Source organism: Chionomys nivalis, chromosome 18 (assembly GCF_950005125.1).
Source record: "Chionomys nivalis chromosome 18, mChiNiv1.1, whole genome shotgun sequence".
Taxonomy (NCBI): Eukaryota; Metazoa; Chordata; class Mammalia; order Rodentia; family Cricetidae; genus Chionomys; species Chionomys nivalis.
Genome location: NC_080103.1, coordinates 40,169,351 through 40,182,033, shown reverse-complemented (window position 1 = coordinate 40,182,033; position 12,683 = coordinate 40,169,351). Strand labels below are relative to the sequence as shown.

General features: G+C 40.8%; 1 protein-coding gene across 3 annotated transcripts in view; it reads left to right on the top strand.

Moving 5' to 3' along the window:
- The window catches only part of Sec24b (SEC24 homolog B, COPII coat complex component), a 65,161-nt gene that overhangs the window by 38,218 nt on the left and 14,260 nt on the right, over positions 1–12,683 (top strand). For all 3 annotated transcript variants that reach the window (XM_057792972.1, XM_057792974.1, XM_057792973.1), the window contains 6 exons: positions 2,706–2,786; positions 3,602–3,834; positions 6,600–6,784; positions 8,523–8,625; positions 10,543–10,669; positions 11,226–11,335. In XM_057792972.1, the coding sequence (XP_057648955.1) occupies positions 2,706–2,786; positions 3,602–3,834; positions 6,600–6,784; positions 8,523–8,625; positions 10,543–10,669; positions 11,226–11,335 (839 nt within the window). The remainder of the gene's footprint in view (positions 1–2,705; positions 2,787–3,601; positions 3,835–6,599; positions 6,785–8,522; positions 8,626–10,542; positions 10,670–11,225; positions 11,336–12,683) is intronic.

Below are 12,683 nucleotides of genomic sequence, written 5' to 3'. Positions count from 1 at the left end.
AGGACTGAAGAGTTTTTGTTACCCCAGAGAACCCTGTACTCATTAACTGTGGCTCCCCCTTTTACTCTCCCCTCAGCCCACAGTGACTAGTCTACCCCAACTCTGTAGATTTGCCCTTCTAGGAGTTCACTGAAATAGGACTGTGTAATGTATGTGCCCTTTTTGGTCTGGCCTTTGTCTTGAGCGTGTTTTTCAGATTTGTTCACGTTGTGGCAGTTGTGAGTACCTAATTCTTTGACTGAACTGTAGTTGATTATGCTAGATACAGTGCATTTGGTTTCGCCATCATCTGTTGGTAATTATTTGAGTTGCTGTGTTTTTGTTTGTTTGCTTGTTTGTTGCTTGTTTTGAGATAGGGTCTTGTTATGTAGCCTAGGTTGCTTTCACACTTGATGATCCTTCTGCCTCAGCTTTCTGAGTGCGAGAATTACAGGCATGTACTACCACACCTGCCTTTAGCATATATATTTTTTAGTGCCAGTACTATAATACTTTTATGTTTTGGTGACAGGATCTCACTAGGTATCCCAGACTTAAGCTCAATATTGAGCCTCCTAAGTCCAGAATTGTAGTTGTGTGCCACTGTGCCCGCCCAATACTGAGAGACTTTTGATCCCGTACATCAGTCAGCATTTTGCTTGAGTTCTCTATGTGGACAAACAGGAAGAACTATTCGTTTCCATTCCTCATTAAGAGACATGGCATGTGTATACATAGCTTTCTATTTAATCACCTTAAGATGGGCGCTGTTAGCAAATACAGCTATTCTTCCAACAAGTCAGGCTTGGCGGCAAGTGCCTTTACCTACTGAGCCATCTAGCTAGCCATGTGCTTGCTGGAGGTGCTAACTGACCCAACATTATCTAGCAGGTAAACGACATACTCTGCACTTGCAGTTTTCTGTTTTGAAATCATATTCTTTGCTGTGAATAAACCAACCCTATACACATAACTGTTGATTATATCCTTAGTTTGTATTATTTGTATAGTTAATTCTTAAGATTATCTGAAGGGATTCAGTGAAGGATAGCTAGCATGCCTGTTCTTTTTACATCATAGTTAAAAATCAACTGAAACATAGTTTAAACTCTGTCAGCCTGGGTGTCCAACAACAGAAGAGGAGATAAATAAAAAGTGATTTTTATATACAATGGAGGCTTTTGTTTTCAGCCATTAAGAGTGTTTGTTTGTAGGGAAAAATGAGTGTAATTGAGATAATCATATCAAGTGATTATTCTAGGACGTAAACCAGTCCTAGAAAGACCAAATTTGTTTCCTCTCATCTCTGACTCCTCCATAGATGTATAAACTCATGCACATATAAATGGCATGAAAGTGAAAGTAAAATTGTCTGAACAAAGGGAGCTACTGGACAGGATGTGCTCAATATATGATACATACTATATAAAAAGTTAAGATAAGAACTTTATTTTCAAAAAGGAAGGAAACAAAAAGCTAAAATCCTGGTCGTATCTGTACCAGAGAGTTTTGTCACTTTGGTCTCAAGAGAGGGGCCATATCCATTTTCTATACTATGTATCAGTGTCTACGCTCTTGTTCTTGTCTGAGATTCTCAATGAAGTATTTGTTGAGTGAATGAATGAAAGAACTGTATCTTATGTTCTATTTTCCCATGTGTCCTAGCACCACTCAGCCTTTCTTAATCTAACCGGTTTGAATGGTCACAAACAGTAAGTGCTCATTGTCTGATTATCTGTGTTTACTAGCATGGCTTCCATTTATATTCCCTTATCCAGTATGGTGGGTATTGTTTGATCTGTATTCTGCACAAGGATCATGGAGGCACAAAAATACTTTCATGTTATGTGGAAGAAACCCAAGCCATAAAGTCTTCTTCTTTTATTTTTTTAGCTTTTTATATGTGTGAGTGTTTTTCCTGAATATATATATATATACAAGATGTGTGCTCATAGAGGTCAGAAGAGAACATCAGATCCTCTGGAACTGGAGTTATAGCTAGTTAGGAGCTGCCATGTGGGTGCTGGGAATCGAACCGAGGTCCTCTGGAGAAGATGTCTAAACTGCTGAACCATCTCTTGAACCCCAGGGTCTTTTATGAATATATGTAACAGCTCTGCTGTGCTAAAAGTCATCTTAATTATCTTAAACTTCCTAGTACTAATAGAGTGTGTTTGATACCTTGAGATTGATAGGTGTAATATTTCAAGTGTGGTTCTGTTAAAATATCTGCTAGTCCTAAATTTATATTTGATTATCTTTAGAATTTGTTTAGTCCTAAAGCTAATATATGTCTAACTGAATTTTACTCCACTCATCAGCTGCAGATTCTCTCCACCATTATTTGTTACTCTTTTAAAATAATTTTTATTACATTTATGTATTTGTCAGGGTGAGCATGTGCCTGCCATGGCCAGTTTGTGGAGTCCAGGGAACAACTGTCCAGAGTTGGTTTTCTCTTTCTTGGGCTCAAACTTGGGTGGTCATTTGTTCAGCCTATCATGGCAAGTGCCTTTACCTGCTGAGCCATTGGATACCGCGCGCGTGCGTGTCTATGTGCGTGTGTATGTGTGTGTGTGTGTTTTCAAACATCAGTCATTTTAGTTTTTACAAGAGTTGGGAATTCTAGTTCAGCAGAGCCATCTTTATTCACATGCCAACAGTAGCTATGATGCCCTGCCCAACAGCGTCTGTTTGGACTCAGCAGCTGTTTGCTTTTCCTTCAGGTGCTGACAGCTCCTCTCCCACAAGCAGTGCTTCACCCTCGCCCAACAGCTACGACGCCCTGGAAGGAGGCAGCTACCCAGGTAACTGTGTCAACGTTAAGCTGCTGGCCACCAGTCACTCTAAAGGTGGCTGTGAGCAAGTATCAAAAGCAGACTGCATTTTTATCGGAAAAAGTGGGACATTTTTCAGCTTTAAAACCATCCTGTGACAACCCCTGAAGAAATCTATTGTTTTGTTTTTCTCTTTTTTTTTCTTAAAAAAAATTAATAGGGAACAGTATTCTAATTTTTTCTTCTTTTAAAAACTGGTTCCTTGTTGGGTGTTGGTGGCTCACACCTTTAAATAAAGGACATCCAGTCACTAAATTTTCTTAGGCACTTAATGATGCCAGATGTTGTTCTGGAAATCTAGACACCATTCACACTCTACTTACAATTTATCTATGCAAATAATGCCGGTTTCTGGGTGATTGTAGGAAATGTGTAACTCCTCTCCTGGGCATCTTACATTAGCAGTCAGATAAAGGGCAATTTAGAAAAGAGAGTAATTTATGTAATTTATAATCTGAATTGTCTTGCTTTGTTTTCTGCTCCTTAGCCCCAGTTCTGCTGAGAGAATTAAAAAACAAAAATATACACTACTGTGTTAACTGTGTGTGGTATTATTAGGAGTGCTAGCTGAAGAATTTATTATTGAAATTATCCATAGGACAAAGCAATACATAAAGTAAGATTGACAGAATATTGATAGATGTTACAGTTGGATGATTTGTCTATGTGTTTTGAATTTGTCACGTAAAACATTTTGGAAAGAAAACAGTGCCAAGGGTTATTGCTTACCATCCTGATTTGGGGTTGTGAACATTTCATTTTTTTTTTTTTTTTTTTTTTGCTAGATATGCATTCTTCTTCAGCAAGCAGTCCTGTTCCTGATCGTGGCCCAGAACCTAACCCCACCCTCGCCCAGGCTCTGTCTGCAGCTCCTACTCCCACTGCTCCTCACCCCACAAAGGTAGCAAAGCCTTTTGGCTATGGCTACCCCACTCTTCAGCCTGCTTATCAGAATGCAGCACCACCACCAGCCGCTGGCGGACATCCCAGTGGCCCGGCATACTCTGGATATCCTCAGGTGTGTTTCCAGTCATGTTTGATAAATTGATAAAAATTGTAAAATACCAATTGGAGCACATCTTTGATGATCAGAGCTTTACAGAGGTAGAGGCTAGATGGAAAAAAACTAGCTATAACTTGGGTTTTCTTTATTGTATCTTTAGGTGTGTTGTAGTTTTGTACAGGTATTTTTTATAATCAGGAAATTAAATGGTAATTTAAAATTTATTTCTGTATATCTGCCACGTGTGGATATCCACAGAGGGTATTGGGCCCCTTGGCACTGGTGTTATAGGCGGTTGTGAGCTTTCCAACATGGAACCTGGAAAGTGAACTTGGGTCCTTTTGAAGAGTCAGTGCTCTTAACTAGTGAGCTACTTCTGCAGCCCCTAATATTAACTTTTTAAAAATTTTATATCACTAAGGTGCCATTCACATCAGAAAATAAGAGAATGTAACTTAATATTTATTGTAGACTCTGTTCTTTACTTGAAGACTCTGATATGAACAGAAGTGCTTTCTAGTTGGTGATCTCAGTAGCTGTGTTAGTTATTTTTCTCTTGTTGTGATAAAATGCTGTGACTCAGAGTGACTTAGGGAAGAGTTTATTTTGGCTTATGTCCGCAGGGGGGAGTCATAGTGAGGAATACATGTCATGAGGTAGCCAGAGCAGGAAGCTGACTGATCTCATTTCATGACGTGGGACACGGGAAACTGAAGGAACAAAGTGAGAGTGGGGTGGTGTGATATATTTTTAAAGCAGCTCTCAGGAACATACTTCTACAGTGAGTCTTCATGGCCTAAAAGTTCCATAAATCCCCCAAATGATGCCACCAACTGGGAACCAATGTTTCAAATTCATGAGTGTCTAGTGGAATTTTTCATTCAGACCAGCAGTGTGGTAGCTCAGGATCATCTGATGACTTTCTTGGGCTGTCTCTCAGAACCTTTCAGTTTAGCTGTCTTTAGAATGGGAAGTAGTTCTTGTTTTTATTTATTGAGAAGAAAATAGAACATAGGGCAATGAGCAAAATGACAAAAGCATTTCCTTTTGTACTTAGCTTAGAAAGAAAACATGGGGGCTGGAGAGATGGCTCAGTCATAAGACACTTGCCAGGCAAGGACTGGAGTTTGAATCCCAGCATCCACTGCCCTGACATCCCCAGAGCGAGCTGGCTAGTGAGACTAGACACATCCATGAGCTCTGGATCTGACTGAAATCCTTGCCTCAGTGAATACGGTAGAAGTTTTCACCTAATAGGTTTTAGCATTTGGTGATGTCTGTGTACTTTCTACTCCAGATGTCTACTGTATGTAGACAAACTATAGATCCTTTTTTTTTCTTTTGTTCTTTCCTTGCTAAAAAGCCTGTGGTTAGAGTGGTGTGTACATCCTAGATTATAATATAAATAGTAGCAAAAGAATTAAGTGGAAAACTAATTTAAAATATTGACTACAGGTGAAGAGTGAAGTGAGAATCCTTGAATATACTTTTTTGTAAAGTTTTCATATCAAAAGAATACAATCTTTGGTCCACAGTTGAAAGAATCTATTATTTGTAGCTTACAGATGGAGAGTTCAGACTATGCTTAATATATTTAAATAATGTCAAAAAATAGCATCAACTTTTTGTTGCAAGTGTACAATTATTAAATATAAGGCTTGTTTTGTTAGTGCTGGAGAGACAGCTCAGGAATTAAAGGCACTGGCTGTTCCTACAGAAGACCTGGGTTCAATTCCCAGCACTTCCATTGTGACAAGCAACTCCCGGCCAGGGGATCTGGTGCCCTCTCCTGGCCTCTGACAGCACCAGGCACACAAGTGGTGCACAGACGTATATGCAAACAAACCATTCATTCACAAAAAGAAATTTAAGTTTACAAAAGTGAAAATACAGAAAAGTCGTTTCTGTATGAATCACATACTAAAATTAAAGATTTGTCTTGTCGTAATTTTTGTTTTTTGATACGTACCCCAAGAGGCAGTAAGATTAGAAAAATAGTATTTTTCATGGTAGTAGAACTTATTTCTTCAGCTTTAAGGATTGCTTTTTATCTCCTTGGCTGAATATTTTTTGTGGTTGTATAAATAGAGTATTTTGAGGGAAAGTCCATAAAGAACTAACTGCTTATGCAAATGACCTTAAAACAAAAGAAGTGTAAATGTAGGTATTGTTTTTGTTAATTTTTGATTTACTTAATTCAAAGATTGAGTAGTTTTAAATTATGACAATATTAATTATTTTGGCCTAAGATAAAGCTATGAAGTGCATAGTGAGTGGCTCACGCCTTTAATCCTAGCACTCAGGAGTCAGAGACAGGCGGATCTCTGTGACATTGAGGCCAGCCTGGTCTACAGGACAACCAGATCTGTGTAGTGAAACCCTGTCTCAAAACAGACAAAACAAAAGAAAAATGAGAAAGCTCTGAACTCCTAGTAATACTACAAGTGTAAAGTGGAGCAGAACTCTGGATACATGTTCATTCTAAGGCACAGGCTCACGCTGAAACATGCTAAGTAATAGAACTTGAAAATGCTTCTACATTTCTCATCCCTGTCCAATGCAAACTATATTATTTCATGTTGAACAGCTTGACATTATGAATAAAATTGGTTTTGCTATAAATGCTTACTTATGCTTTAAATTGACTGTTAAGATATGACAGTGAACAGATGTAAATTCTCTTGCCATCTTGAGTTTTCTTCGCATTAAAATCTAGCATTCAGAAACTTGTCTTCATGTTTGTTGTATAATTTTCCTTTTGCTTTGACTTTCTCTCTCAGCATTATCCGGGCGTGAACCAGCTGTCCTCTGGTCTAGGAGGACTGAGTCTACAGAGTTCTCCACAGCCAGAAAGCCTCAGGCCTGTGAACCTCACCCAGGAGAAGAATATCTTGCCTGCGACTCCTGTTTGGGCTCCTGTACCTAACCTGAGTGCAGAGCTCAGCAAGTTAAACTGCAGCCCAGAGTAAGTGCTCTTTCCCCTGGTGTTTGCAATCAGAGAACTTTGAAAACAATGCCTGACTCCAGACTCCAGAAATAGGCAATGTGGTGTCGGTCCTGTGATTTTCTTCATGTGGACTTTCTGTTTTGGTTTGGATAGAAGTAGATGTAAGCTTCCCTCAGTTTGACTGTGTGTGAGAGTGTGTGGGGTCTGTGTGTGGGATCTGGGAGTGTGTGGCACACTGTATTTGTGTTGGGGTTGTGGCGGCACGTGCCAGAGGAAGACGTCAGGTGTCCTGCTCTGTCACTGTGCTGTATTCCTTTGAGACAGTCTCTGCTCCCCACAGTGGGCACACCTGGCCACTCCTGCTCTTTCACATGGCTACTGGAGATTTGAACTCAGTTCCTTTGCTTGCATAGCAAGCACTCTTGTTGCTGAGCCATCGACCCAGAACCCCTGACTCTTTAAGTAAGGTCATCTTTGAAAATTTCCTTCTTCAGACTTTCCTTGCAAAGGCAGTGCTAAGATGGTTTTCATAAAAGCACCAAGGAGTATAGGCTGACAGCTGCTACCTGTCTCTATGCCAAGCTGTTCTTGGGTTGATTATGGCCTTGCATTAGTGAATAGCTACGCATTTTCTAGGAGTTAAATGTAGTGTGTGCATGTGTGTGAGAGCTTGGCTGGCTGCAGTCGTGTATGTCTGTGGTCCGAACTCTTGGAATGCTGAATTAGGATGATTTCCACTTAAAGTTCTGGACTACTAAAGGACTCTTGTAGTCAGGGGAATTGTGTATATGGTTTTTGTTTGGTTATGGTTTTTTAAAGTAGCACCCTTCAAAAGTAAAAAGAATAATTAGTACTGTCTTTAGATTAGGACAGATCCAGGTCTTTTAATGTGATTCTAGGTGGGCGTGGCTCTAAGGCGCTGAGACATTCTCTTCTAAGCAACAGTGTTGTCATCAGTTAGGAATTCAGGCGGAATAGTCTTTCTCTAAAATGCTCCCAGCTTTTGGAATGTTTTCATCGACTTCTTTGGTCAGACATTTTTGATTGGCAAATCTGAAATACTCCAGCATCTGAAACCTCCTGAGCATCCTGTCTTTACTTGAAACATTTTGGATGGAGCCTTTTCAGTCTCCTATTTTCAGAGTGGAGACGCTGGAGCCTGTGGTACTAGGACCTACACAGAGGGCCCATCCTTGAGTCAGTAAACATTTCCTGGATGCCTTCCAGATGTGAGTAAGGCAGTCCACAGCACAAGTTTCCTGAGCTCTGTGGCATCATAGACTTACGTTCTATTCAGAAAGCTGTGATTCGGGAGAGTGAAAACGCTCTGCGATTCTGTACTGCAGTGCACCAGGCCTGCGGAAGCAGCCCTGCCTGTCCAGATGTCCAGCACAGTGGGAATGTACCCTGGAGTTCAGGTAGATGCTGGCCCTCGTGTGTGGGCTTAGGCCCGAGGCGAAGCCGTGACTGGAACAGTCTTGTGTTAGGAGTGTGTTAGCAGGGACACGGCGTTCAGGACAGCGCGTCTGCTGTAGCTGCTGCCTTGCTCTACAGTGCTCGTGTTTATTTAGAATGTGTTGTGCTTCTCAACTGTGGAAATGTGGGCTCAATTTAGGGCTTTTGACTTCTGTTACATTCATGCCTGCTTGAGTGGTCTTCCTCCTGCGCATAGCTGTGGTAACCTGCAGAGTGCTTCTCAGCCCTTCCAGGTGCAGATGCCCCATAGCTAACATACTGCATGTTTGTGTCTTTTCAGTTCATTTCGATGTACCTTGACAAATATCCCACAGACACAGGCTTTACTGAATAAAGCTAAGCTTCCCTTAGGATTGTTGTTACATCCCTTCAGAGACCTGACGGTAAAGTACATTTTAAATACTTAGGTTCTGGTACATGTCCAAGGTATCCAGACTTCTTTGTTTTCTGAGAATGTTTGTCTTCTTTTGTTAGAGTTGGAAATAATCATTTCTGGGCTGGTGATTGATCCCCAGGATCCACGTGGGGAAAGGATAGAGCCGACCCCCACAAGTTGTCCTCTGACCTCCACATTCAGGCCGTGGCAAGCACACCCCCACACATTGTGGCCCATACAAAATAAATAAAATGTAATACATTTCCTTTAACAATTACAGTTTCTGTAAGATTCAGGTCAGCAGGTCTCGCACCTGCTCTGTGCGGGCGCTGGTGTGCAGTGGCCACAGCCTCCATCTCCTCCCAGCCGGGCAGATGTGAACCACAGCTGTGTGCTGCCTGCCTGACATGTGATCAGCCAGTTCTGTGAGGCAAGAAAGTCTGGGCCTCACTTTGCCCTTTAGTTGTAGCTGGAAGTTGCAGCCACCATAGACAATGTGTAAAGTTTAAGAGTCGTTTTTAAACAGTTATGTCCAGATAAAGAGGGGAGTTATCTGATTGACACTAAATAACCTTGTGACCGTGGGGAAGCCTAAGAACGTCAGATCTGCTGAAGGAAAGCAGTTGTGTTACAGTACATTTGGGTTAATAGGCACCTGCTAGAGTCTTCCACACCTTTTGACATTTTGTGTAGATAATGTTAGCAGTAGCTGACAAAATAGCCTGGTTGGCCAAGAAAATAAAATTAAAATTTTAAGGTTTAGAAAAACATTTAGACAGAGACATTTATACTTAAGCTACATTTCTCTCTGTCTGTCTCTCTCTCTCTAATGGGACGCTTACTTGCCGGCTAGGATGGATGGAAATATCAGTGACTAGAAATTGAAGTAATTATAATGCATAACCAGTCCTGGGAGTTTATTCATTCAGTAAATACAATGTAATTTAAACACTACTGCAGCCTTTGTCATTAAACCAAAACAGTTCAATTCTTCTATGCATAGCTGAGATTTTTTTTTTCTTTTTTTCTTTTTGTTTTTTTGTTTTTTCAAGACAGGGTCTCACTATTTAGTTCTGGCAGTTCTGGAGCTCACTATGTAAAACAAGCTGGCCTCAAACTCACAGAGCTCCACCTTACCCTGCCTTTTGTGTGTCACTGTGCCCAGCTGCTGAGAGTTTTTCTTTAAGTACAGTTTCCATATAGGATATCTTCTAGAAATATGTATGCTAAGTACTAATAGTTATGTCCTCTGGATTCTAGAATTATGAGTAAATTTCATTTTCTCATTTTCAGTTTATTTTTCATTTTTTTCCCTCACAAGTGGTGTGGAGCTATCACTACGATAAGATAGTAGTGTAGACTTTTAAATACAAAAGTTAGGTGTTGATTTTTTTAAAAATTCCAAATGAAGCATATAAAATAATAATGGCTGAATTCAGGGACATAGAATAGTGTGTGATATTTTAATGTGTTCTGTATTTTCTAAATTGACTAACTATAAAGTTCTTTTCCAAACTAAGCATAGAGGTATGTTTTCTGTGTCACTGACTTCGGTTTTTGTCTACTGTGGGACGGCTGTCAGCCATGTAGCAGCCTCCCCTGCCTGCTACCAGGGGCAGACACTCAGCAGACAGCAGGACCCTCTTTCATCCTGTGTGCTGCTCCGTTGCTGCTAGTTCTTGAGGCCAGCTGACAGGTCCCAACATTGTTTTCTTGGCTAACCAGGCTATTTGGTCAGCTCCTGACTGTTTTTATACCAGTATGGCTTGCGTTTGTGGAAAGTGATGGTTGCTCATCTTGCTGAGCATGCATGTCACTAGGTTTACTAGCACACATAGTATCTTGTACATGGAACAGGCGTGTTTGTGTCCTGGTTTTCACTGTGGTCTTTGTGCTGCTACAACGTCTTTACTTTCTTTCCCAGCAATTGCCAGTGATAACATCAAACACCATTGTGAGGTGCCGATCGTGTCGGACGTACATCAACCCCTTCGTGTCCTTCATTGATCAGCGCAGGTGGAAATGCAACCTGTGCTATAGAGTTAATGACGGTGAGTGTCGGTGTCCTGTGACACCTTTCTCTGTAGTTTTTTCTCCTCATTGCTTTCAAGACATGTAATGGAGAGAACACAGGCAAGGGAGCCTTCATTCTGCTCTCTGGAGAGATACTTGACAATAAAGAGAGAGACGGGGCAAAGTAAAACAAAACAAAATGAAATGTCACTTTAAAAAGCCACTGGGGGGTACATGTGTTCACATGTACCAACAGTTTGTGCGTTTGGTTCGGTGAATTCAGGCTGACTTTTGTAGACACAGGCATGTGTCTTCTTGTCCTTTATACCCATTTTTGAGGTCCTCTTCTAACGCTGCTTCCCAGTTGTGCTTGTCTGTTTTTTTTTTTTATATATCATGTGATGTAATAAATAGGACATGAATCTAAGGAAAAAGGTGGCCCATGTCCTGTTTTTCTCAGAAAATACATTTTTTAAAAAGCTTAAAAGTTTAAAGGCTTTCCTTTTTCAGTACACATCCTAAGTATTGGTGATGAAGGTGTGTGCCTCCCAGTGAGTTGATGCTAAATGCTCTTTGCTTCTTACTTTTGTCTAGTTCCCGAAGAGTTTCTGTACAACCCCCTCACTCGGTCTTATGGAGAGCCTCACAAACGGCCAGAAGTTCAGAATTCAACTGTGGAGTTCATCGCTTCCTCGGACTACATGGTAACTCTTCAGTGTCCAAACTGGTTATGGAACACAATTAAATGAGTCAGTTCTTTTAAGAACATCTAAATTTTGAAGTCTATATTTTTAAAATATTAATATGAAAGTTTGTATATAACAAATAGAATCGTGTGAACATTATCGCCATCTTCAGTGGCTCCCCCAGTACAGAGCAAGATGAATGAATGACTTGTTCAGTTTTTCTTTTTCAAATTCAGTCATACAATTCCATCTGTTCTTTATAGTGATTCTAAATCTTCTTTTCTACTTATAAAAATGGGTTTTTGGTTACATAACACTCTTTTGTTTTCTCATTTTTATTAAAAATAGTACTAACCTTTTTCCCCTCTGCTGTTTTTACTTTTGTTTTTTGTTTTGTTTTTTTTTTGTTTTTTTTTGTTTTTTTTTGTTTTTGATTTTTCGAGACAGGGTTTCTCCGTAGCTTTTTGGTTCCGGTCCTGAAACTACCTCTTGTAGACCAGGCTGGCCTCGAACTCACAGAGATCCACCTGCCTCTGCCTCCCGAGTGCTGGGATTAAAGGCGTGCGCCACCACCACCCGGCTGTTTTTACTTTTGATTGCTGGCAAGTGCTGCAGCAAGTCAAGGGAGACAGCCAGGAGCATCCAATGCTCTGTGGATTGTGCTGGCTCTTTATTTTTGTGATTTTGATGATTGACTTAGCCTAAGTCGACTAACCTGCAGTGTTCACGGCCAGTTTCCACCTCACCACTGTGTAGTTCTCACCTTTAGAATTTGTCGTGTTCTTCTTAGCTCCGTAGTCCTTAGGCATCTTAAGCTAAGTGGCAGCACAAATAGGCTTCAACTTTCTCATGTGAGTTCATGACCTTTGGTTGGCGTATTTTTAAGAAACCCTTTATGGACTGAGACTGCTGCTCAGTGTTAGAATTCTTGCCTCACATTTGTGAGATACTGGGCTCAGTCTTCCAGCCCTAGAGACTGAACATAAAGGAAGGAAAAAGATTCCATATGCCCTTTTCATTCCTTTCTGTAACTCAGTTACAGCATAAGTATATTATCCATCTATACACCCATTTCTCATCCTCTTGCCCCTTCCTGTCCTGGAATGTATTAAATCCTAATCCAGGGGCTGGAGAGATAGCTCAGGGGGTCAGAGTGGTCACTGCACAAACATGGAGACCTGAATTCAGAGTCCAGTACCCACGTAAAAAGCTGGGCATAATCATGCAAGCTCTTGGTGATGAGGGGAAGGAGTTGGAGAGAGGAAAATCATTGGAGCTTATTGACCAGGTTCAGTCCCAGATATTGTCTCCATCACTCAAGCGAAGAGCGAAAGAGCAACACAGATCTGCCCTACACACCCACCCC